Source organism: Callithrix jacchus, chromosome 6 (assembly GCF_049354715.1).
Source record: "Callithrix jacchus isolate 240 chromosome 6, calJac240_pri, whole genome shotgun sequence".
Lineage (NCBI taxonomy): Eukaryota > Metazoa > Chordata > Mammalia > Primates > Cebidae > Callithrix > Callithrix jacchus.
The window spans coordinates 67,415,465-67,441,564 of NC_133507.1; the positions used below are offsets into that span (position 1 = coordinate 67,415,465).

Consider the following 26,100-nt stretch of genomic DNA (forward strand, 5'->3'; position numbering starts at 1 on the left):
TTATTCATTTTCAAACCTAGGGGTTGTATGCCAAAATACAGAACATATTTCCTTCCTTTCCCACTCCTTGCATCCTCCGCTTGTAAACTGGGGTGAACAAATTTTTTAGCAATGGTGTTAGGCAGCTACATGATGTGACTTGAACCTCTGATACTGTCCGGAATTTTTGTCATTAAAGTTACTTCGTTGAATTAAGACACAGACATCTTCTGCTAAAATCCAAGGACATGTCATTTTTTATCGGGAGAAGTGAGGACAGCAGGGACAAATTTTCAGAGAGGACTCAAGAGAGGCCTTTCTACAGGGTTCTCCGACAGTTAGGAGTCAAATAAGGACTCACACTCCCTCTGAGAAGAAAGGGAGGGGGATAGAAGAACATACTTTTGGTCTGGCAGCTTTATTTTTGTTTAATGTATGGGGGCAAAAGACAGTATGGATGTGCATCAAATGCCAACTGGACCAACAGCTTTGGTGAGAGTGGTTATGAAAATAAAACCACATTGTCCATATCAAGCTAGGTTTCTTCTCATTCATTCCTCCCACATAAGGATGAGAAGGGGATATTTTAATTTATTTATATTGACTTTCAAAATTTAGATTGTTTTCATTTGAAAATACTTTTAATTATAGTTGTATAACCTCTTATTTTTATTTGTATTATCCCTTTATCTATATAATATATTTACCTCATTCAAAATTAATAAAGCACAAGGCATACCTTTAGACCTCTAGTCTTCCAGCTCCCCTCCCTAGATGAAGCCGATGTTTTCATTTTCTCTTGTACTCTTTTAGGAATATTCCATAGCTTCTCACTCAAATGACTCTTAAAGTGACCAAATGAATATACAGTGTGCATTTTCTCTGTGACTGAAAACAATATGTAAGAGCATCTCTGCATCTTATCCTCTGAATATTAGAGATTCTGAAGTTAATATAATGGAGGGAAAATGTCCATTTTAGCTTCTGATTGTCATATCCTCTTCTCAACTGACAGCTCCTCCTTCCTTCCTCTGGAGTCACCCATCAATTTATTTCCTTGGCATGAAAAAATGGTCTTTCCACCTCCAGACTGGATGATGGAAATATTTTTCTAATTGTGTGGTAATCCCAGATTGGAAATCAAATGTTGTCTCACCATTATTTCTTTGTTCAATGCCAAAAACAGATGGCAACAAATCCATGTATGATCTAATCCTTTGATTTACACTGACCAGTTGCAATTTATTATTTCTTCTCCTAATTAGAAGATTTTAATGTGTTTAGCATCACAAAATTTAATTTATTAAAATGTTTCTGCAGAATGAACAAAAAGAAGTCATTAGTAAATTTCGCACTGGAAAAATAAATCTGCTTATAGCTACCACAGTGGCAGAAGAAGGTCTGGATATTAAAGAATGTAACATTGTTATCCGCTATGGTCTTGTCACCAATGAAATAGCCATGGTCCAGGTACATTCAAATACCTCTACTTACTATGTTAATTTTTATTTGTGTGTTCCTATTTTAATTGCTTTCTTTTAGTCAAACAGCACAAAACATCTCTTTAGTTTTAAAAACAAAGCACTTTTCCTGTTAAAAGAGCACTTTTTAAATGCTGTGCACTGTTGCCTTTCATATTGCTGTCAATTCATATGATAACTAGATATCTGTTCTGTGTTTAAACATCAACTCCTTTTTGGCCATTTCTGTACCTTAAGGCTTTCCAGGACCGTGACAGTAGCCCCATTCGTAAGCGTCAAAAGCAGCCTCCTCATTTCTAGGATGTCTGCGAGCTCCGAGCTGGACCAGGAACCTAAAGTATACTGTACCACAAAGTCTGATTGAGCCACATGCCCAAACCTGAGGGAGCCCTGTTGTTTCTGCATTTTCCTCCCTTATCCTTTCCATTTTTCCATATGTTTAGAAGTTTTTATGATAAAATGTTGGTTGGGGGCAGACTTATAACTGCAAAAGTGAATAAAAGAGCGAGACGTTCTAGTTTTCATTCACATTTCACCTTATCGCTTACCTGCCTTTGTTAATTGCATTATTGTAACCTTCTGTTAAGTATGCATAGGTGTTATGATGATTAATAGATATACTATTCTTCCTATAAAATTAACTAAAGGATTTTTAAAATAATTTAAACTGGATCTTTGAATAAAAGGCAAGTCATAGAAGACCAAGATAACCAGAATGCCATCAAATTAGAAAGTAATTTTATTTCAGGAGTTTATTTGTCAGTGATAAACTTAGGCCAAAGCAAGTAGATCACGAGGTCAAGAGATCAAGATCATCATGGCCAATGTGGTGAAACCCCGTCTCTACTAAAAATGAAAAAATTAGCTGGGTGTGGTGGTGCACACCTGTAGTCCCAGCTACTAAGGCTGAGGCAGGAGAATCGCTTGAACCCTGGAGGTGGAGGTGAGATCATGCCACTGCACTCCAGCCTGGTGACAGAGTGAGACTCCGTCTCAAAAAAACAAAAACAAAAACCAACAAACCAAAAACTTAGAATGCATTTTTCCTTGAGTATAATTTTATAGTTGGTAGTTAGGCTTCTGGGCCAGGCCATAGAAGTTTCTATTAGTCAAAATGTACCTGAATATCACTTTCCTAAAGAGGCTTATAGAAAGTTGTCACCATGTTAAATATGTTTCCACGGGAAAATGTGCTAAAAATTCAATGTAGGGTGCTAGAAACTGACTTGCCCTCTCACCAGGCGTGCTATAAAGGTCAGAGACACCCCTTCTCTCCATTCATTCCTCCTAGCTTTCTACCATGAAAGACAACTTCTCAGTTCAAGTCAATGAGCATGGTTCTTATAGTTTGAGAAAGAAGCTCTGGGAGCACAAAGGCTGGACAGGATGATATGATGTCATTGAGGCCTAACCATCATCACCCTAGAACACTGTTTCTGTATTAAAGCATATTTTAAGTTTCAAAGAGCTGACTTACAAGGAATGGGTTAATAACTAGCTTATTAACTTTATCCATTTGAAGACTGGCATGTTGAACAACCCAGTATCATTTCATTCTGAGCAGCAAATACCATTCCAAGAAAAACCCAGGAGGATTTGTATCAGAGCGTACCCTTTCATTCACTTCATTTCTTTGTGTTTTCAGGCCCGTGGTCGAGCCAGAGCTGATGAAAGCACCTATGTCCTGGTTGCTTCCAGCAGTTCAGGAGTTATAGAACGTGAGACAGTTAATGATTTCCGAGAGAAGATGATGTATAAAGCTATACATCATGTTCAAAATATGGAACCAGAGGAGTATGCTCATAAGGTATTGTTGACCACTTCTGAATTTGATTTTCATTTAAAGATAGCAACATGTGGTTGCCATTGATACCTTTGTGACTCATTCCCCAGACAAAAATTGTACTGAATTGTAAGTTCCTTTTTAATGAACTGTGCTTAATACAGATTCATATGCAGAGAATCAAGATCCCATGGTGGGCTGGAAATTATCAGGCAGCCATTGCTTATTCCAGTAAAATCAACCATAAATTTTGATAACATAATTTAGGCTGACTTGTTCCAGAAAGACTAGTACAACTCACTGATTCAATCCAACATGATAATTTTGGTTTTATCTAATTCGTTTGTACGGGGACAGCTTTTTAATTTCAGAAATGTAAATGAAATGCCTACTGTGTGCCAGGCAACATTATAGGAACAGCCAACAGAGGCAAACAAGACACAGAAGACTCCTGCTACATGGAGTTTATATTCTAGTGTGTTCCTGGTGAGGTCTGGAGGAGAGAAACAGTAAACAAAAATTTTAAAAAGAAGTGTATAACATAGATAAGTATGAGAGAGTTAGAATAGGATGATATGAAACAGGTGACTAGATGGATGTTTTCAATTTGGTGGTTGAGGAAGTTCTGTTAGAGGGAGTGACACTGAAGCTGGATCTGAATAATAAGAAAGTACAGAATATGTCACCTAGCTATATCTCAGTTTACTAACGCACAGTTATTTGAGTTGTGCAAAAGAATGCAGTGAAGAAAGAATGTATTTCTATAGTATTTCAGGAAATCCCCCATACCACTGAATTAAAGACTGTAACTATTATAATAGCAAACAATCCATTTAGAAGAAAATTCACACCCTTGCATATGGGTGTGAATGTTAGTTTCTTAACATTGGAATTGGCTCTACCTTAAATAGAGTTTCACTAAAGGGATGCTTTCAAATTGGTGTGCACTGCTATTACCAACTCCAAGGTTTCCTGGCCAGGTTTCTACACAAACCTTTATTTTAAAACCCCGTTAAATACAAGACAAAGCAAACATTTTAGAGTATCAATTCTAACTTTTGTCACCAAATTAAGCCACTGGAAAGTTACTGCCTCCCAGTTAATGTCCTAAAAGAATGAATCAAATAGATGTTTACAAAGAGTAGTGTTTTAAGACTAGTTTTTTGGGGATCAACACTAGGACAATCTCTGGAGTTTAAGGGTCAAACTCTTCCAGACATTCTTTAGAATAAGACAATGTCCCTTTGGGGGCTGCAGAATGGACTGTCTTTTTAGGTCTCCTTTGGCCAAGAACCTTGCCCTCCTAAAACTACTTCAGGTAGATGAACTTAGAGCAGGAGTGACAATAGGAAAGCGAGGCTACGTGCCACCAGTAATCTGTTCAAAGCTTGTAGAAAACATTGCTACTGGGAAGATGTCTCCTTTCTTCTGATTTGAGCATCCTTCTCAACACAATCTTCAACCAACCATCAATGAATGGAGATAATTAACAGATAAATCTTTTTTTCCATGTCATAAACAGGTTTATACATAACAGAGCTTCTTAAAATGAAATCAGACTGCTAGGAGCAAGTTGACAATCATAAATGTTTTTCTCTAGCATTGATTCAACTTTTGCTACATTTCTGCACTTTATTTGGACTTACGCAGATTTTAGCTGTGCCTCCTGTGTATTTATTATGAGCCCTTTTTTTGTTTGTTTGCCCCTCTAATTGGTTCAAATTCCTTTACTATTTTAGAGCTTTTTTTTTAACTTCTTATGTTCTGATTACAAATCTATATACTTTATTTTTTTTCTGTCTCATTTATACACATTTCTTAATTCCCACGTGTATGTGATCCTATGATATATTACCTTACCAGCTTACTGAACTGTAAATGTCTTATAAAAGTAACCTATTTAAACTTCCAGGGAAAAATATTTCAATATATTATTTTGCTATTAATTACATAGGAAATTAATCTTGGTACTTGTCTGGTTAATCTATTATATAGACTCCAAGCTTGCTTGCAAGGGTTTAATCTCTTTTCTATGCTATATATGGCTGCCTTGAAGGGAGATCTAAAATGTAGAGTTGGGAGCCAAAGAGATGGGCTTTGTTCATCAGCACTGATGACTTACTTTTCTGAAAACTTCCCCCTCAGTCTTAAAGAAAATAGTTACTTCCACAATTATTTAATATAAATATATCATCTATGAGAAGTCAGTTTGGAGGTAAATTATTCAAGAACCAGATTTTTTACTGTAAAGTTGGGTTGTTATAAACACTGTCAGCCCCTATGTCCCTATGTCAAGTTTCATATGTTAAATAAACTAGATTGTTTCTATTATGAAATAAGTGCTGCTGCTACTCACAGAGCCTAGAATAAAGGTGTCTATGGACATATTCTCTCACATAAGGAATCTAGGCAGTGTTGGCTCCATGATGTTATGAGGAATCCAGGTTTTTGTTTGTTTGTCTCTTTGAGATGAAGTCTCGCTCTGTCGCCAGGCTGGAGTGCAGCGGTGCTATCTCGGCTCACTGAAACCTCCGCCTGCCAGATTCAAGTGATTCTCCTGCCTCAGCCTCCTGAATGGCTGGGATTACAGGCACGTGCCACTACACCCAGCTAATTTTTGTATTTTTAGTAAAGAAGGGGTTTTACCATGTTGGCCAGGATGGTCTCGATCTCTTGACCTCATGAACTACTGGTCTCGGCCTCCCAAAGTGCAGGAATGCAGGCCTTTTCTCTCTCTTTTATGCCATTATAGCATTGGGCTTTCATTCTCAAGGTCAAAGATAGCTTTTAGAATTTCAGCTGCCACATCTTTATTCTAGGCAGGAAGTAAGAAGAAAATGGAAAGGACAAAAAGTACACATGCCAGCTATCAAACTTTTAAGAAGATTTTCTGAAAATTCCACTCAACAGCTTTTTACTTGTCATTGACTGCTGGTTTGGAAATGTAGTCATTTAGCTAGCATATTCCACCCAGAATAAAATTATGGTTCTGTTCCTAGGAAAAATGGATACTGAGTGCGAAACTAGCAATTTCTGCCACAAATGTGTAAAGAGTAGACTGATTAAGATGGTGAAGGGTTTGAAAATTATAAAGCATGAAAAAAGATTAAAGGAATTTGGATGCTTAGCATGGATTAGAGAAGATGTTCATAATGTAATAACAGTGTTTAGTAAAGAGATTCCATGCGGAAGAAAGTTTAGACCTATTTTATGGAACAGAATTAAAACAAAAGGGTAGGATGGGCACAGTGGCTTGTGCCTGTAATCACAGCACTTTGAAAGGCTGAGACAGTTGAATCACTGAGATCAAAAGTTTGAGACCAACCTAGGCAACATGGCACAACTTCATCTCTACTAAAAATATGAAAATTAGCTGGGTGTGGTGGCGGGCGACTGTAATCCTAGATACTCAGGAGGCTGAGGCAGAAGAATTGCTTGCACCCAGGAGATGGAGGTTTCAGTGAGCTGAGATAGTGTGACTGCACTCCAGCCTGGGCAACAGAGCAAGACTCCATCTTAAATAAATAAATCAACAAATAAATCAAATAAAATAAATAGGTAGGCTAGACAGAGAATTTTTGTTGAGTATTGCTAAGGACTTTCTCACAATAGAATTTCTGAAATGGAATGGGCTACTTTTTGAACACCTGAAGGTTCCACATTTTCATGGTTACAGTAGATGATTGTATACTAAATTCTTTGGGGGATCATTACCTCATTATTTTTATCTCGTAGACCATGAGCTAAGTATGTATTTTAAGTTTCAAGTGACTTACTTCTATGAAACTGAAAAAAGAAAACAAACCTAAAACCACTAACTCTTCCTTTCTCTGTGCAGATTTTGGAATTACAGATGCAAAGTATAATGGAAAAGAAAATGAAAATCAAGAGAAGTACTGCCAAGCATTACAAGGAAAACCCATCACTAATAACTCTCCTTTGCAGAAACTGCAGTGTCCTAGCCTGTTCTGGGGAAGACATCCATGTAATTGAGAAGATGCATCATGTCAATGTGACACCAGCATTCAAGTGAGTCCAGAAAGAACCATTTTAAAATTTTTCTACCAGGGGTGAAGCAGGTTGTATTGTAAATGTTCTTTCAAAATAGTGCAACTGAGATTTTACAACTTTCCATCCTTTAGCCCCTCAATTATATTCCTATTTCAAATGTCTATTTTTTAAGTAAACTGCACTGCAGCAGGAAAGGAGAAGTGTACGAACCAAAGCCATTTTGATCCAAGGCACGTATTTTTGTATGCTCATCATTTGTTCTCAAATTTCTGAACAACTAAAGTCAAGTTAATATAACCAACAAACTTGAAAGAAGTTACAATAGGTAACTTGCCCTTTGAGAGATATATGTAGAAGAGAAAGATTACCTGAGTTGCCATAACAAGCCTGGGAAGCAGAAGGGAAGGAAGGAATGCCATGTAGAATAACGCATGCATGTGGATGAGGTTCAGGTCCAACAACCCATGAACAAAAACCCCATTGGTATTTTGTCAGTTGTGATGATTTTTCTTCCCCTTTGATACTTATAGGGAACTCTACATTGTGAGAGAAAACAAAGCACTGCAAAAGAAGTTTGCCGACTACCAAATCAATGGTGAAATTATCTGCAAATGTGGCCAGGTGAGTCAGTTGTTGTGGACCTGATTTTACTTTAGCCCAAAGGAATGTTTAATTGCATATGCATTTAATTTTCCTCTTGTTTTCTCTTTTATTTTCCAGGCTTGGGGAACAATGATGGTCCACAAAGGCTTAGATTTGCCTTGTCTCTTAATAAGAAATTTTGTAGTGGATTTCAAAAATAGTTCTACAAAGGAACAATACAAAAGGTGGATTGAATTACCCATCACATTTCCAGATCTTGACTATGCTGAACACTGTTTATTTAGTGATGAGGATTAGCACTTGATTCAAGATTCTTTTTAAATACTATCAATTAAACATTTAATATGATTTTGATTAATGTATTAATTATGCTACAGAGCTGATATAAGAATCAATAAAATGATTGTTTTACTCTGGATCGAGCTCTTTTTAGGAACATATTATCCATTATCCATTTTCCATCTTGTTGGTGGGCAGGGGTAAGGAAAATTTACCAATAATTCTCATTAGTGTGGAGCATTGTAGTCCTGTGGAAAGAATCATGGAGTACAAATGAGAATTCAAGGTATGATGGAGTACAGATGAGAATTCAAGGTACCAATCTCAGGTCTGTCACTTATTGTCAGAATAAAATTAGGCAAATCATTTGATCTTTCTGAACCAGTCTCCTTATCGATGAAATGGTCATAATATTCTCTGCTTTTTCTTTTTATTGATTTTTTATTGCTGTATAACAAATTGCCACAAATTTAGTGGCTTAAAACAACACTCATTAATTATAACGCATGTCCTGTTGGTCAGAAAGGCAGGGTTCTCTGCTCAGGGTCTCACACAATTGCAATCGAGGTGTCAGCCAGACAGTGTTCTTATCTGGAGGCACAAAGGAAAGAATCCACTTTCAAGTTCACTCAGAGTTTTGGCAGAGTTTGTTTGCTTGCAGCTGACTAGGGTGGCTGTTTTGCTGTCTGTTCACTGGGGATTGCTCTCAGCTCCAGCAACACCCCTACCACATGGCACGCTCAAGTCTCTTTCACAGCACAGATATTTGCTTCTTTTTTTTTTTTTTTTTTTGAGACAGAGTTTCGCTGTTGTTACCCAGACTGGAGTGCAATGGCACACTCTCGGCTCACCGCAACCTCCGCCTCCTGGGTTCAAGCAATTCTCCTGCCTCAGCCTCCTGAGTAGCTGGGACTACAGGCGTGCACCACCATGCCCAGCTAATTTTTGTATTTTTAGTATAGAGGGGGTTTCATTGACCAGGAGGGTCTCTATCTCTTAACCTCGTGATACATCCGCCTTGGCCTCCCAAAGTGCTGGGATTATAGGCGTGAGCCACCGCGCCCAACTAGATATTTGCTTCTTCATGGTCAAGAGAAGAATCTCTCTCTCAAGTCTGCTCAGATGGAGTCTAAGATAGGTTAACTGTAAACATAGAAGTGACTGTCTGGTCATATCCATAGGTCCTCCCCAAACTCACTGCAAGGAGATTATTCAGGGAATCACTCCAGCCAGTGGAAATCGTGGGGATCATCTTAGAGCTTTGCCTCCTATGTCACTTCCCCCAGTCTTTGCAACTAAATAATGTCGTAGGAAAGCACTTTAAAAGCTATGAAGTACCATTAAAGACCGGTTAAGAAGCAGCATCGAGTAGCTTAAGGCTTCCTTCCTAGGCCTTCCCTTCAGGGAACATAATACTACGCTGCAGAACTACTACACAGTAGTGGCTAAATTCAGGCTGACCATTAATTCCAACAAGATTACCCGTGTCCCTGGACAGCTGTTCACCTTCCACTCTAGGATCAGTTAGTAGGGAGTAGATACTGGGTGTTGTTGGAGAATAAAGAGAAAAATGTCTGCGTCTGTCCCTCCCAGAACACCACAGACAATTCTCCCAGGAGAAAAGCAGCTTCTTTTGAAAAGGAAGAGCCTCATTATTCAGACAGAGCCACAAATGACCATTTTAACCAAAACTTAGCAAGTCTCACAGATGGCTTGCTCCAAGGGAACAGTTATCTCCTGTGACTAAGGAGAAACAAAATGTTGGAGGGTGTGAAAAGAACATTCCTCTGCAGTTTTGATGGATTAATTGAGTTGATATTACAGTAGTTTTGAATCTTTTCTTTATAATGCCTAAGCAGAGATGAATATTAACCAATCAGATCTCTTGGGTATGCAGGAGGACAAAAGAAGACACATATAATTGATGGTTTTCTTAAAATACTTTTTAAAACTCCAGCTGACTCCATTTAAAGTATTGCTGTCTTCTAGAATGTTTTGGAAACTATGCAAGAAACCAAATGCATAAAATAGCTAAATGTACTACTGTAACATATGTAGACTGTTTTTGAGGTGTCAACAAATATCAGGTTTTTTTCATCTATATTTTTCAGTAACTTTTTTCAATTAAAAAAGTGTTATTTCTACTTTAAAGTTTTAAAATACATGTTTTAAATAGTGTGAAACTTAATATGTGATGGTACCTGAGAACTTGAACTGTGGTGCATATATTTCATTCAAAAACTAACGATGATTATTACAGTATTTCAGTTGATTGTTACTGAACAGTTCAATATTCATGATATGTTAGGGTCACTTACAGAATGTGTTAGCTATCAGTCTGTGAGTTAGAATGCCTGAATTTTAGTCTCCATAAGACCTTCTGCCAGGTGTGGTGTCTCACATCTGTAATCCTAGCACTTGGAAGGCTGAGATGGATGGATCACTTGAGGTTGGGAGTTTGATACCAGCCTAGCCAAATGGTCAAACATCGCCTCTACTAAAAATACAAAAATTAGTGGCAGCTGGTACCTGTAATCCCAGCTACTCAGGAGGCTGAGGCAGGAGAATCACTTGAATCCTGGAGGCAGAGGTTGTGGTGAATCGAGATTGCACCACTGCACTCCAGCCTAGGCTAAAGAGGGAGACTTTGCCACAAAGGTCAGAAAAAAAAAAGACCTTTAACCAGTAGGTAACTTTGAACAACCTTAGTTCACACTGTTCTCTCCCCTGGAAAATGAGTGGTTGGATTAGATAATGTCAAAGTCCCTTACAACTATAGGATCCTCATAGTCCATGCTACTGGCTCACTTTCTGCTTTCATTTTAAGACCTTGTCTAATGACTTGTGGTAATATCAACCATGGACTAACTACCTGCTCAGAACATTACATATTGAAATGTAGCTCGTGTATGTTAAAAAAAAATTATAGGGATCTCATAGAACAGGTACACTGTCTGGACTCATGTGTCTTAAGCAGTTTCAAAAGGCCCCAAAGTATCAGGAAATTATAGAACAAGCATTTTCAAGACAACAGATTATTGGCAGACCTGGTGGATGAGAAATATAAAGCATAATCCTAAAAGTTTGATATCATTTCAGACCATATGAAATTAAAATACAGTGACTTAGAGTTTACATAAATATCTTGAATGCAAGGCATCGATTATGGCAAAACAAACATAAATAAGAAATGGTTTTCCAAAGAGTGATTAGTTAGTGCATGTCACAAGTAATTGTTGAAAGTGAATAATGCTATAGATTCCTCTCTGCAGTCTAATAGTCCCTACAGCAGAGTGTTTTGCCTTAGAGAAAAGAATTCTGGTGTTTTCAATGAAAAAAGACTCATCCCAAAAAGTAAGTAGCATCTCTAATGAAACCTGGTTGCTATGAATATGCTGTTCAGTGTGTCTGGGGGACAATTTAATGTTCAGATCTTCTATGGACATAACAAAAATATACATATCATCAATATCAATACTTATTCATGAAGTGACCATGTTACTTAACAAGGTCTGTTATAAAGACAAAATTTTAATAAGATCCTGTCTTCACCTTCAAGAAAATATAATAGTGCTATTGTGCTGGCCCAGTCATACACAGCATAAAAAAGAGACAGAGAGAATAATTAGGTTGTGGCATGTCAATAGTAATTTTTGTCCAGCACAAGTGATGGTTGTCTTATCTTTGTTTTTAAATCCCTAAACATTTTTCTCAAGTCATAGGTTACAAAATATTTTTAAAAAGCATTGCAGATTACTTTATAATTTTTAGAATTTTTTCACACAGAGTATACCAAATTCTTCTTATATGAAATCAATCATTCCATAAGCATCTCACTTAAAGGTGAGATGTCGAATGTGCTGAGCCTTATTTATTAGTTCATAACTTTTAAATCCAAGTTAAAGCCCAGATGCTAGATGGGGCTATAGGAAGACTATTTTTAGAAAGCAATACTTAAACATATAGTTGCTAGAATATCTTTGGGCCACTACTTAAATATGAAGTATATTAGTTTTTTTCCATACTAACTTCAAAAATGGACAGCAACAAGAAGAAAAATGTGTGATTAGTTCAGTTACATATATAAAATAGTAATGAACCAAAGATGAGCAGTTTTTCATCTTAACTGTCTCTTTCAAACGCTGGCTTCTGCTTTTCTTTATGAACTTGTGTCTTATTATAGACACGTAGGATCAATGGACTGCCAGATGTTTATGTCTTTCATTTTGCACCCCTAACAGGCCGTGGAGATGATCTTATAATTCATCAAGCTATAAGAATTTGTACAATACTAAAATGGTCAAAACAACCAATTTGGAGTTATCTTGGACTCCTTTGCCCACCTGAGATCAGTACCAATTCGGTACCACACCAAGGTTTCTACCTTCTAAATTTATTCTTTCCTCAGCATTTGCCCCAGGTTTGTACTTTTACTACCTTACTCTGTACAATTCATACCAAATAACCTGTTGGACTCCAAATTACCATTTACTACAATTTTCTGAAGATTTCTCTTATTTGACAAGTGAATCCTAATTCTTTATCTAAAACATTAATATTTTTGTGGTTAGTTACACTAGTTTTTTTTCTCTCTGTTGAAATCCACTAATCTCATAGAGAAAAATCAGTTCAGATGCAATAAACTTTGTAATAAACAATTGTTTAGTTTTTTAAAAAAATTTTTGTGGGTACATAGTAGGTGCATATTTGTATAGGTTACATGAGATACTTTAATACAGGCCTGTAATGGCTAATATCAGTGTTTTATTTTTAATCACTTGTTTATTTTGACATAAACTGCAAAAAAAACTATAATAAACATTTTTAAATGTTGCCCTCCATGTAAAAAATGAAAAAGAAGAAATGATGGGAGAAAGGCAATAAATAGAAACATAATCAAATAAGAGGAAAATGATTTAAAAAATTACCCACATTAAAACATGTAGAATAAGAGATGAGAAGGGAAGTAGGAAAAATAAATTTATCTGAGCAAGATACATACATTAAATAATGACCAACTTTTTAATTCATTTATCAGATATTTTTAAGGTCTACTATTTGTAAGAAACTGTATTTTAGCCACAGAGAATAGTGAGTAAAATAAGGATCTTGTCCACATTGCTTTCAGGAGTTGCTTACAGAAATTATCCATGTTCTTATGTATCAGTAGTATATGGAAGACAGGGATTAATGCCATAAGAGAGGAGAAGGAGAGATTATTTTCAACAGGAAGGGAATAAAGAAGATCACACTGGATTGTGAAATGTCTAGAAGATTTCTCAAAGTCCCTTTGGGGATTGTTCCATCTTGGGGATGACAGTGTCAATGATGTTGTAAGGATAAGAAAAATGTGGAACACATGACAACCCATAAAAGATACTTGTATGAATTTATGGATTAATGTAATAAATATTGTTATGATAATCACCATTTAGAAAAGCAAAAGTCATTTTGACTATGTTCAAAATAAAATATATTTGTTTTAAAGCATATAATTTAAGATAATTTTGTCGTGGTCAGCAGTGTGTAGATAAAATAATGTTTCATTTCAAAGATACTACCAAACTTTATTTTTCTAAGTAATTTTATAGAAGTCGAGCTAATATCCATAAGATTCAACTCCATTGTATGCGATTGAGAAATAAATAAACTAATGAATAAAATGGTAAGTTCTGATCTAACAGTTCTGGAACAGGTCAGGACTATCTGAATGGAGCTAAAGATGGGAGAAAAACTGTGAGATCCCTGTGACCTGATCACATGCATCCTGTTAAAAAAGATGCCTGGAGATCCTATTTTCTCCCAACATTCTTTTAGACAAAGGACTCAGTAACAACTCCAGTAGAGTCATCTTCTGGCCCAGGTGAGGTCATAACCATTCTGAGTAAAAGAATACCCAGATAATCATAGTTTGCTCTGAAACCAGGGAGGCAGATGGAGTGATGGGGAGTTGGTGGCATGTAAATCTTTGTTCACAGCATCCAATGATTAGTGCTCAATTTGATTAAACTATGTGATTAGGCTATGGAAGAGTGACCCATAACAAGTTAGCCTAGTAGGTATTATTCAACAAAGGATGAATTGGGAAGTGAGGAAATGGATGTAATAACTTTACATCTTTAAATGGGCATTGTGAAAAAAAAGGACAGGGATGGGGATAAAATTTTGAAAAGAGGTTCAAAGTTTCAAGTCCTATTTGCAGGCTGAGAAGTCAGAGTAGGGAAACAAGGAGAAACTTAAGACAAAAAAGGGAGAGAGGAAGAATTAAGTGTTGACACAAAATGCCTGGGGAGATGGGAGAGGATGAAACCAAGAGCACAGAAATCTATTAAGGTTGGGCAGAAGGGTAGCTACTGCTGCTACTTCTGAAGCAGGGGAGAAAGATGAGTGAAGGAAACAGTTTAGTGTGGAGAAACAAAAGTAGAAGACTGATGAAATTGATTCTCTGGCATCAAACACTAGGCTGTCTGCTTAGAGTTGGGCTGTAGATTGGAGGATGGATCTAAGGAGAATAGTAAAGATTTTTTTAGCCTACTTTGATAAATGCAAAATGACCACTCAGAAACTGACAGAAGGATAGCCATGTAGAATTATTAAGTCCTGCTAAATTGAAAATAAGAAATGTGGAACCGATGATTCAATAAATATGTACGTGCAAAATACTAGATTAAGGTCTGTTATATACTGGAAAAGCTTTAAAATGTTGTGGCCAGTGTAACCCAGTTAAAGCTGGGCCTCTTGTGGCTTCTCTCAGCATAGAGTTGTATTTACACGAAACTCAACATCAGCATCTAAATTAATATAAAACCAATTAAAAAGTTTATTCCTGACATGCAAATGAAAAAATGACAAAGAGAAATGATATATTATACAATATTTTAAAGAAATTATTTTAACTCTGCATTTCCCAAAGAACCGTTCAGTATAGCATGAACACTACTTTTTAGTATACTTCTTCTTAAAATTATCTTCCTAAAGAGCATGCTGTGTTGCTGTTTATCTCTTTGACCTCTTCTCCCAAGGTCTCCTTGATTGCTTCCTTTATAATGTAAATCAGTATGGTTTTACTATGTTTCTTTCCTTGCCTCACTCTGTTCATTATCCCAGACTTGATGGATACCAGAACCTCAAATGGTTTTTATACTTTAGAAATGGGAATAGGGAGAGGGGGAATTTCTGTGAATATTCATGTTAATAGTTTTAGTCCCTACAATATCAGAAAACAACAGTGCCAGTTATCAATTTGTTGACTCTTATCTCCAAATTCAACTTTTTTGTCAGCCCTCTGAAAAAGCATCTGGGCCCTTTAAATATTTCTTCTCTAACTCCTGGCACAGTATTAAGCTTTGCAAGTGGGAGGTACTGGAGATACATTGCAGGAAGAAAGGGTTGGGTTTTGCTTCCTTGTTCTCATGTGCTTGCTTAGCCAGCTTCTGCAATGTGGGTGGCTTCTCCACCATCCAGGTCCTGTAGTCTATGTGGCTTTCTCCAGCAGCAAGCTCTTACAGTGCACTGCAGCCAGCAGTGTTCAGTGGTCAGCAACCCTGCTGGCATCTCCTCAAGCAGTTTTGTGTGGAGTGTCTCAAGTGACACCTCTTATGAACAGCTTTCTCTGGCACCCTAGGGGGAACATTTCCAGCAAGTTCCATTGGCACCATAACAACTTCACCATTCAGTGACCACACCTATGACTGCTTTCTCCAGTAAGGCCTTCATCTCAGCCTTGCATGCTCTCTCTCAGGTCTAACAGTGGTGGCTGCTTCATATATCTGCTGTTTCTATGTTCTTTAGAATTTTTACTTTTTATTACATAATCCTCTATTATTTCAATACAGTTATAGTTCATAATTATTTACATTAAACTTCTTTGCCTGCTCATATTACTATGTGGTTTCTCCCTTCAGACTGGACTCAGACTGATTCAATCATAACTAGCAAAATATGAGAATTACTTCATAAGAAGTTATAATTTCCAAAGAGCCAATTGCTCTCATGTATGAGCATTGTATTTCACACAGGAAATGACTCAAGCACATCTGACCAATTCTCTAACCAAATAACTTAGAAACAGTGCTGGACGAATTTCATAACTGGATAGTTTCATTTTCCGACTCCAAACAACACTTTTGTAACACTAGTAACTGAAACAAAAGTTTCTCTCTCCTGTGAAAGAAGACAATGTTACTAAACTTATTGTTTAAAAAAAAAATGTATTTAATTTTCAGTTCCAGGGTACATGTGCAGGATGTGCAGGTTTGTTACATAGTTAAACGTGTGCCATGGTGGTTTGCTGCACCTTTCAACCCATCACCTAGGTATTAAGCCCCCACGTGCATTAGCTATTTATCTCGATGCTCTCCCTTACCCCGTTACTGAACTTTATCCCTGCTCCTGTTCAAAACATGCAGGTTACCATTGATAAAGGTAAAATAAAACCATAGAGGATGATACTGAATTCTCAAAACAAGATCAGTGGAAAGGGAACCAGCATTTACCAAATATACCATATATGCCAGGCACTATCTTTAGTGTTGTACACAAATTATTCAGTTAAGGATTCTTTATTTTTACAAGACATATTATTGTTCCCTTTAGAACCCCAAAGTAAGCATTGATTCTCTTCTAAAGAATCACTGTAGGCCGGGCGCGGTGGCTCACGCCTGTAACCCCAGCACTTTGGGAGGCCGAGGCAGGTTGATCATGAGGTCAAGAGATCCAGACCACTCTGGTCAACATGGTGAAACCCCGTCTCTACTAAAAATACAAAAAATTAGCTGGGCACGGTGGCGCATGCCTGTAATCCCAGCTACTCAGGACGCTGAGGCAGGAGAATTGCCTGAACCCAGGAGGCGGAGGTTGCGGTGAGCCGAGATCGCGCCATTGCACTCCAGCCTGGGTAACAAGAGCGAAACTCCGTCTCAAATTAAAAAAAGAAAGAAAGAAAAAAGAATCACTGTATTGTGACTTTGATGACAAAAAATCCCTTAAGGAGTGCTGACTTGACCAATGTAGTCAATTCTTTAAAATGTCACTTTTCTTTTATAAAATCTGTCTATTTACATGCAATATATGTGTTTAGAATCTTAGGACCTAAGTAAAAAATGGAACTTAAAAAAAGCAGGAAGTTTTGTTTGTTTGTTTGTTTGTTTTTTAAGAAACCACCAGAACCCAAGTTTGTAAATGAATTTTTTCTCTCTTGGGAGTTGTATTCAAATTCAAGTTATGCTGAACTTCCTAAGTCTTGAAATGTCTTCAGCTGTAAACCCTTCAGAGCATACTAATGACATATTAAGTAGATTGACATATTGAATAGACAAACAGATAGATGGAAAACCAGCTATAGATAAAGATATTAATATCAGTAGAGTGAGATATTAAATTTGACCCTAGATATTAGTAATAGCATATCACCATTTCATTCACTGGGTTTGGCTCTATATAACTTTCATCTATTTTCAAAAATGGCATTAATCCAAAAGAGCAAATATTTGCTAAATAAAATAAATGGGAAAAAAATTGAAGGAAAAAATGCATATTGTACTCTGGGCCATTTCACAGGAAATATTCAAAAAAGTTTTGAGCAGCAATGGCAATATTACACTCCAAAATTTCTACTATACTTTTTAAAAAATCAATCACTAACATAAATTTACAATTGCTGTATGAATATGTCCATCACAAATTGACCCCATATAGTCATTATTATTACCCTCCAGCATAACCTCTCAGATCCTATCAAGTTAGATTTCTTACAGCTTCCCTCTGTCCATAAAAATTTCTGCCAATCCAAAACCATGCAGTACTTCACAGCAAAGTCTCACTACCTCCAGTAAATCATCTCTGAGTTAGTCCTTATGTTAATCTTCTCTCTTTTATTTTAGCTTCTCTCACACATCATGCTTTTAATCTGTACACACTGGCAAATATTTGTTACATATTACCTTAGACTTGTTTTCTAGTTATTGTGTGTGTTTCTGCTTTATGTCTCCAATGGATCTAGCAGTCATTGCACTTATTTATCTATTCAATATCATCCATTTCATATACCCATTCTCCAGTGGATCTACTCACCATTTATTTATTTATCTATCTATTGCACAAGAAGCAGACATGGCATGTAAAGAATATAAAGGTTAAGGAGGGACTCTGAATGGAGGGTGACCTGGAAAACAAGAAAAGGACCACCTTAAACAGTGGAGGGAAAAAGCTTCCCATACAAAAACAACTACATAGGCCAAGTCCCCACATGAAGAAAGCCTGGAATGTTCAAGAAACTGCAAAAAGACCAGGGCGACTAAAAAGTGATGAATAAGGAGAATGACCTAAAATGAGGTTGGAAAAGAGGGCAGAGCCAGCTCACACAGGGCCACATAAGTCTGGAGCTATATTTCAGTCTGAGGACAATCAGAAGCCACTGTGGATTTTCATCAGGGGAGTGACAAGAATTGATAGACACTCTGGCTACTCTGACAAATTGGTTGAAAGGGATAAAATAGAAGCAGAGAGAGCAGTTAGATGGCACTAGGCAAGTCTACTGAGTGGAATAGGGCTGAGGAAATGGAATGGACTAGATAAGAGGCTTATTGGTGGCAGATTTGTTGATAGACTGGATATGAAAAAATCAAACAAAAGGAGAAATTGAGCAAAAATCTTATAAAAGTACTGACCTACCCTTCAGATCTCAGTGAATTTGATATACACAATTAAGTTACATTAAGTACATGTTGGGGAAGCCAAGTGAGGACAGCAAGAGGACAGAAATGCTACAAAAAGGAGAGAATGAAACATGAGACCCTGGTGGACAGAGCAAAGACTTCAGTCACATTAGTTACCATCTGAGCGAGCACAGAAGATCACTTAACCTCTTAATGTCTGTTTCCTTCTCTGTGGGGCAGGACAGCAACATCAAACTGCCTAGGTTTTTATTCCAGCTCTTTCACTTATTCTTTTAGACAAATTGCTAATTTTCACTCTCAGCCTGTAAACTGTGGGTAATAAGAATACCTGTGTCTTGTCTTTATATTTCAAAAAAGTGAAATAATATGACTAATGCGCTTAGAACAGTGCCTGGTGCATAGTAAACACACAATAAATGTGTATCACTAGCTGGTGTGAAATGGATTATTGGGAGGATTAAATGAGAAAATGTTTGCAGAGTAGAGAAAAATTATATCTTTCAAAAAACTAACTCCTTTATTTTAAAAAGAGAAAGAGAGGCAGAGAGAGAGAGAGAGAGGCAGAGAGACAGAGAGAAACTGTCATTGCACTAGAAAGGCCCTAATGGGTAATTTTATTTTTTAAGATGAGACCTTCTTGTGACTACTGGGAATGAATCAAAGAAATAGCTAAACTGTTTTGTGCAAAACAGAATCATTTAGGAGTTAGAGAAGAAGCAAGAAAATGCTGGAGAAAGACAAAGTGCTTGGAACAGGAAGGAGGCTGGAGCCCAAGTAAAAGAAATAACTAGTGGAAATTCCAACATCATTGTCCTGAAACACTAGTAAACCTACTGCTTTCTTGGGTTGGTGTCATTTGGCATGAGTGGTAAGGGCTGCCTGGCAGGGCAATGTGGAAATGATGAGGGGAGTGCATGCACACACACACAAAAAAAGTGGATTTAGAGAATTCTAAATAATAAATGTTGAACACAGAGTGTGACTGGCATAGAGGAAGCATTCAATAAATATTAATTTTCTTTTCTGACTTGAGATACAAAATGTAATCTCTGACCTTGGGGAGTTAATAAATTCGTTGAGAGTTCAATGATTATAGGCATAAAATTATTAGAAAAAAATAATCATACAACAACAGCATGGTATACAAATTATAGGTGGTGTAGAGTTTATAAAAGTCAGGGATCAATCAAGAGAAGTTCTAGATTATTTGAGAAAAGATTCTGAATTATAATTAATAAGTAATTCAAATAATATCTTGCATATATGAGGTGTTAGATCCATATTTAACATTATTTAAAGGTAGGAAAAGAGAAGGATTTTCCAAACAGAGGTAAAGAGGGAGAAGGCAAAAGACTAACATGTTTTGCAAGTCTACTAGAATGCTATACTGTATCCGGGCTTGATTGGTAACCAATATGAAGTTATTCTTGAGCAGGGAAATGGCATGTTTTAGAAAAGATGGCCTATGAGGAGTTAACAGCCTAAATTAAAGATTGAAGAAAAAAATTGGACGGAAAAAGATCAAGGAAAAAGCTGGTTGCAGTCATTCTGGCTGAGGTTAACGAAAATCTGGATTTGGTCATTGGCAGTGGGATGGGGAATGGGAGGAATGAGTGATTCTGGATGATGTTCAAATTAAATCATGAGCTGGGGAAAGCAGGCTAGCATGACATTGAAGGCAATAAATAAAATAAATATGAAAGTATAGCACAGTTGGTGATAGAAACAAATGCAAGTAATTTATTTGCATTACCTTATTTTTACCCTAAATATGACTCATAGTTCTGCTTGGTCATCAATCAGTGCACATGTCATGTTCCTGGCATATGGAATAACTATTTTATTATACCCAAAAACTTGCTCACTGGGCTCCAGCTATTTCATAGTCTATCCACACTGAGCCATGGCAGATACAATTCTCTTGTCCTGAGGAAAATGTTTAAAGTGAGTCAGAATCTCTTTTGAATATGAGTAGAACAAACCTTTTTACTTCCCAGAGATTCTAGTTCCCTAGAAGAGTAACATATGAGTCTTGAGGGCTTCCTATGCTCATTTCTACTCTATCAACCAGGGCAAATGAGTTGTATGGCCTAGATCCTATCAATGTAGGTCTGTGTTATGAACTGAATATTTTTTAATGCACTCAAAGTTATATATTGAAGTCTTAACTCCCACTGTGATGGTATTTGGATATGCGGCCTTTGGAGAGTTAATTAGGTTTAGATGACATCATGAGGTGTGGCCCTTGCAAAAGAAGAAACTAGAGAGCTCCTCCTGCTACCCCATCCCTCTACCTTGTGAGTATATAGTAGGAAGGTGGCCATCTGCAGGCCCAGAAGAGAGCCCTCACCAGCACCTGACTATGCTGAGACCCTGACCTCAGACTTCCAGCCTCCAGAGGAGAAAATTAATTTCTGTTGTTCAGGCCATCCAGTCTAAGGCATTTTGCATAACAGCCTGAACTAATTCAGTCTCTCCATAGCTAAGTGAGGAGCCCAAAAGGTTACCAATTTAGAAAGGCCAGGGAAATATGTTACTGAGAGTGTTTCATAAGGAAAACGTCCATTATGTTGTGTTTTCCATTTCTGCTCTGCTATAGTCCGTGGCCTGAAATAACAACTTAATCAGACTTTAAGATTATCCTGGACCAGTTATGCCTAATAAACCTACAGTGGGATACACATAGCTAATTTAAAATTTTTCTGATAGCTTCATTTTAAAAAGTCCCAAGAAATAGGTAAAATTAATTAACTCATTTAACTCAACATAGTCAACATATTATCTTCTAGACATGCTACTGATATAAAAATTATTAACAAAATAGTTTACATTTTTTTCCTACTAAGTCATTTTTTTCTTTTTTTTTTTTTGAGATGTAGTCTTTACTCTTGTTGCCCGGGCTGGAGTGTAATAGCGAGATCTCAGCTCACTGCAACCTCTGCCTCCTGGGTTCAAGAAATTGTCCTACCTCAGCATCCCGAGTAGCTGGGATTATAGACACCCACCATGGCGGCTAATTTTTGTAGGTGTTTTGTTTTGTTTTGTTTTGTTTTGTTTTGTTTTGTTTTGTTTTGTTTTTAAGTAGAGATGGGGTTTCACCTTGTTGGCTAGGCTGGTCTCGAACTCCTGACCCCAGGTGATCTGCCAGCTTCAGCCTTCCAAAGTGCTGGAATTATAGGCGTGAGCCACTATGCCCAGCCCTTAGTAAGTCTTTTAAAATTGTTGTGATGTGCTATTTACACTTTTAGCACATCTTGATTTGGGCATGCCACATTTCAAGTGCTCAATAGACACATGTGGCTAGTGGCTACTGTACCAGATAGTGCAGTTCTAGACATTCCTTTTTTTTTTTTTTAAGAAAGACACAGACACCATATATTTAAATATGAAGTCCCAGTTTTGTTCTTGAGGATTGTTACCTGGCTTTGAAGTTCTTTGTTTTCCTCTTAACAATTTGAAGTCTTCTCTTTCTAGTTGGGTCCATCTTTATATCATAAAACAATTAATTATGAGACTACATAATGAACACTGTGGTCCTGAAATGGTTTGAAAGTATGTGTCCCCTGGCAGGGTATGGTGGCTCATGCCTGCACTTTGGGAGGCTGAGGAACTGTGAGGGTAAAATTAATTTCTCAGCACTTTGGGAGGCCAAAGAGGGAAGATCACCTGAGGTCAGGAGTTCAAGACCAGCCTGGCTAATATGATAAAACCCCATATCTACCAAAACTACAAAAATTAGCTGGGTGTGGTGGTGCACGTCTGTAATGCCTATACTCCTGGTACTTGGGAAGCTCAGGAAGAAGAATCGCTTGAACCCAGGAGGCAGAGGTTGAAGTGATCTGAAATGACACCATTGCACTCTAGCTTCGTCAAAGGTTCACATATTGGAACCTAAAACCCAATGTGATAGTATTAAGAATGGTCTGTAGGAGGTGATCAGACTATGAGATCTCTGTCCTTATGAGTGGAATTAGTGCCCTTATACAAAGGCTTAAGGGAGTGAGTTGGGCTCCTTTTGACCTTCCACCTTTTGTCATATGAAGGCACAGCAAGAAGACCCTCACCAGACACCAAAAGCCTTAATCTTGGACTTTGCATTCTTTGGAACTCTAAGAAATAAATTGCTATTGTTTATAAACTACCCAGTCTCAGGCATTTTGTTACAGAGAAGGAATGGACCAAAACAGGTTCTTTGTGAGGATTTCCTCTTCAGGGCCAAGGCAACCAGCTTCCCGGGGCTGTGAATTTGACTGCTGGCAGTTCACAGCTGCTTCTCCTGGTGGATATTGTTGTAGGCTATAGGGAACTACCTCCCTTCAGGCTATGCCAACTGGGGAGTAGACTGAAGCCAAATAATGCCTGATGAGAGGCATACATCTATTTCATTTACTCCACTTGAGACAACTCTGAAGGGACAGTTCAAATCCTGAAGTCTCTGAAGGGTTGGCTGAGGCCTCTTTTGCCACTGTACTACAGTTCAGCATTTCAATCTGCCCCATCCTGTTTCCTTCACATTCCTACAGGTGTCTCTTATAAGAAAAACTCCCCCTTACTCCTTCCAAAAAAATACAACTGATTCTGCATGCATCTCTTCATCTGAAAATCTGTTTCCAGGGAACTCAGTTTAAAAGAGAATATAAAGTATTCTCTTTTTTACTAAGGCAAGATAATTAGCAGTGCTTGAGGTGAGAGAGGAAAAGCAGAACCAGGCCCTGATTCATTTTTGTGTCTTACACTTCCCCACATGTGAGCAAGGCAAGGGCATACTCTGACCCTCTGGCTGTTCATTTCTGTTCACTTCCATTGCCTTTCTTTTTCTGTATTTTTCCCAAAGATCAAACTGACAACTGAATAATGGGTATGGTCAAAACTGAGATTCAGCAACAGCATTGGGTTGAAGCATGAGAAACGTAGCCCCAAATGTGAAAGATATCAACGGCACAATATGGCAGTCCGTACATGTATTGACACCAGTAGAATACAGTGGTCTTTTCTTTACCCAGGGCTGATCTGCATGGGTAGAGATGCAGAACAGTTCTGCCATTAATAGCTTCATCTTCTAATGAAATAATTGCCTTCATTTTCTGTCTTCATCCTCAGGGAAATTCCACCCTTCTAGCCTTTATATTTATAACCCCTGCTGGTGTCTGTGGTTCTCTGCTTTCCCAGAACACTCTCTTCACTGCTAGGCATCTGAAAGCTTTAGACTGGTAGTCTAGTCTAGACTGATAGTCTTTTAACACTTTAAAAGATAGCGTGTGGGGAGATCAAATCGTCTTGTCTTAAAACTTGGGCTTGTCTGTTCACAAAGTCCTGCCCATGCTAGTGGCAGTCACATAATAGGACAATAATTAATGCCTGAACAGATTGTGTGATTCCACAGAGTCCACCTTCCTCGGCTTTCCTTTCTCCTGCCTACTGCTTCCTCCATCCTTCTTCACAACTCCCTCCCCTGTGACGCTTTCTTCTAGAGGATGAGTCTGGAGGAGGAGGCAGCATGAAAGGGAGAACTTGCTGCATCAGAGTTTGTGCCAATTGGTGGGAAAGCTCAATCCCTCAGCAGCCTGATGCTCCAGATGGCCCCATAGGCTTTGCAGAGCTCAGAGGCCCCCAGACAACTTTGTATCTACATCAGCTTAGCATTGCCACCAAAATTGATGTTATACCAAGTCATCCCCCAAAAGTATGGTAAATCACTTGTTAAAAAAAGAGTCCCACAGTTTTGGCACAAGAACCTCACAAGGATTTTTGGAGATTTCTAGCATTTCCAGAATTTAATCGAATAATTGTTCTTATAATTAATTACAGTATTCTAGTACTATCATATGTTTTTATAAAAACTACCAGTTGCTGAAAAAAATGACAGTGAAACACAGTATTGATTAGATTATGCATTCATTCAAATTTCACTAATTAAAATTTCAAAAGGAATTAAACATGAAGTTCAACTAATTCTCACTTTACTAATCCATAAAACAGATACTTCTCAGAAATAGCTGCTAATCTTTCAGTTCTCAGGAAAAAAAATAACTGAATAGCTGCAGTAAATTCTCCTATTACTAATTCTCCACATTATAATTTTTTTAAACCTAGAATTTATCTTGAAAGTCACCCTGAAGTAGTAGCACAAGGATTAAATGACCATTTTTAGATAACAATGGTTGACATCTAATTGTTTAACAAAAAAAGGAGCTTGACTCTTTCCTGGTCACACCTGGAAGTGCTCCCTTTTGGTGTACTAAAAGGTTGGGCCACAGAGGGCCAAAGGAAAGCTCCATAACCTCTCTGTCCTTCATTATTTCATTAATTCATTAATTCATTCATTCACTCATTCAGGCTACAATATTGATTAAATATTTGTTTTATGCCAATCATTGTTCCTTAGCTCTTGGGATACATGAGTGAACCAAACAAAAGTGATTGCTCTCATCGAGCTCCATGCAGGGAAAGAGGTAATAAGCAATAAAAATAATAAATGTTATAAGATGTTGGCTGGTGGTAAGTTCTATGGAGGGAAAAAGTAAGTTCAGAAAAATTGGAAGCTAATGGGAGCTGATTTTAAATGGGGAATTAGGCCTCATTTAGAAGGTAACATTTGAGCAAGGACTTAAGCTCATTTTGGTAATGTCTTTATTATTTTTTCATCCATAAATTTTATGTTCTTATCATTCTCTTTATCTTTTCCAATGTCTTCTACCAAACACATAAGAAACATTATGTATGTATGGGCTTAAAACTACACAAACCTTGAGTCAGGCCAGTTGATTTTCCGTGATAGCATCTGATTTATCTCTTGAAAACCTGAGGCCTGGCCTTACTCAGTATGGTAACAGTAGGTGGATATGGTAACAGTAGGTGGATACCTGAGTGATATGATGTAAGATGTGCTACACAAACTTCTGTCTCCTCCTGTCCTAGTCTCTTCACTGCCTTAAAATCTGCTTCCTGAAATAGTTACATAACCTTCCCATCAGCCAGCCATGGTGCCTGAATTCACCGTTGTTAAGATACTCATTATTTTAGATTAAAGCATGGCATTTTTAGGGATTTTCTTTTAAAATTCAAACTTGCCATGGGTATAAGATTATAAAAAAATCATTCAAGCTCATGAAAGAAAAAGGCTGCATCTGTGGCATGGCTGGTAGGTTTGTGGAGAGAGGACCCCAGGCTCCCATTGATGGGTCAAGAGCCAAATTAGAGGACAGGGAGTCCAGGAAGTCCAGAGGGGAGACCAGGCAAGGACTGGAAGTCCTTATACTTGGCCTGGTATTTTTTACTTACACAAAGA

At 37.5% G+C, this 26,100-nt stretch overlaps 1 protein-coding gene across 1 annotated transcript in view; it reads left to right on the forward strand.

Annotated features, from left to right (window-relative positions):
- The window catches only part of IFIH1 (interferon induced with helicase C domain 1), a 51,625-nt gene extending 43,350 nt beyond the window's left edge, over window positions 1–8,275 (forward strand). Inside the window, exons 12-16 of the mRNA XM_002749389.7 lie at window positions 1,300–1,449; window positions 3,106–3,267; window positions 7,082–7,272; window positions 7,785–7,875; window positions 7,975–8,275. Coding sequence (XP_002749435.3) covers window positions 1,300–1,449; window positions 3,106–3,267; window positions 7,082–7,272; window positions 7,785–7,875; window positions 7,975–8,154 — 774 coding nt within the window. The 3' untranslated portion in view covers window positions 8,155–8,275. The remainder of the gene's footprint in view (window positions 1–1,299; window positions 1,450–3,105; window positions 3,268–7,081; window positions 7,273–7,784; window positions 7,876–7,974) is intronic.
- Window positions 8,276–26,100: the final 17,825 nt, after the last annotated feature.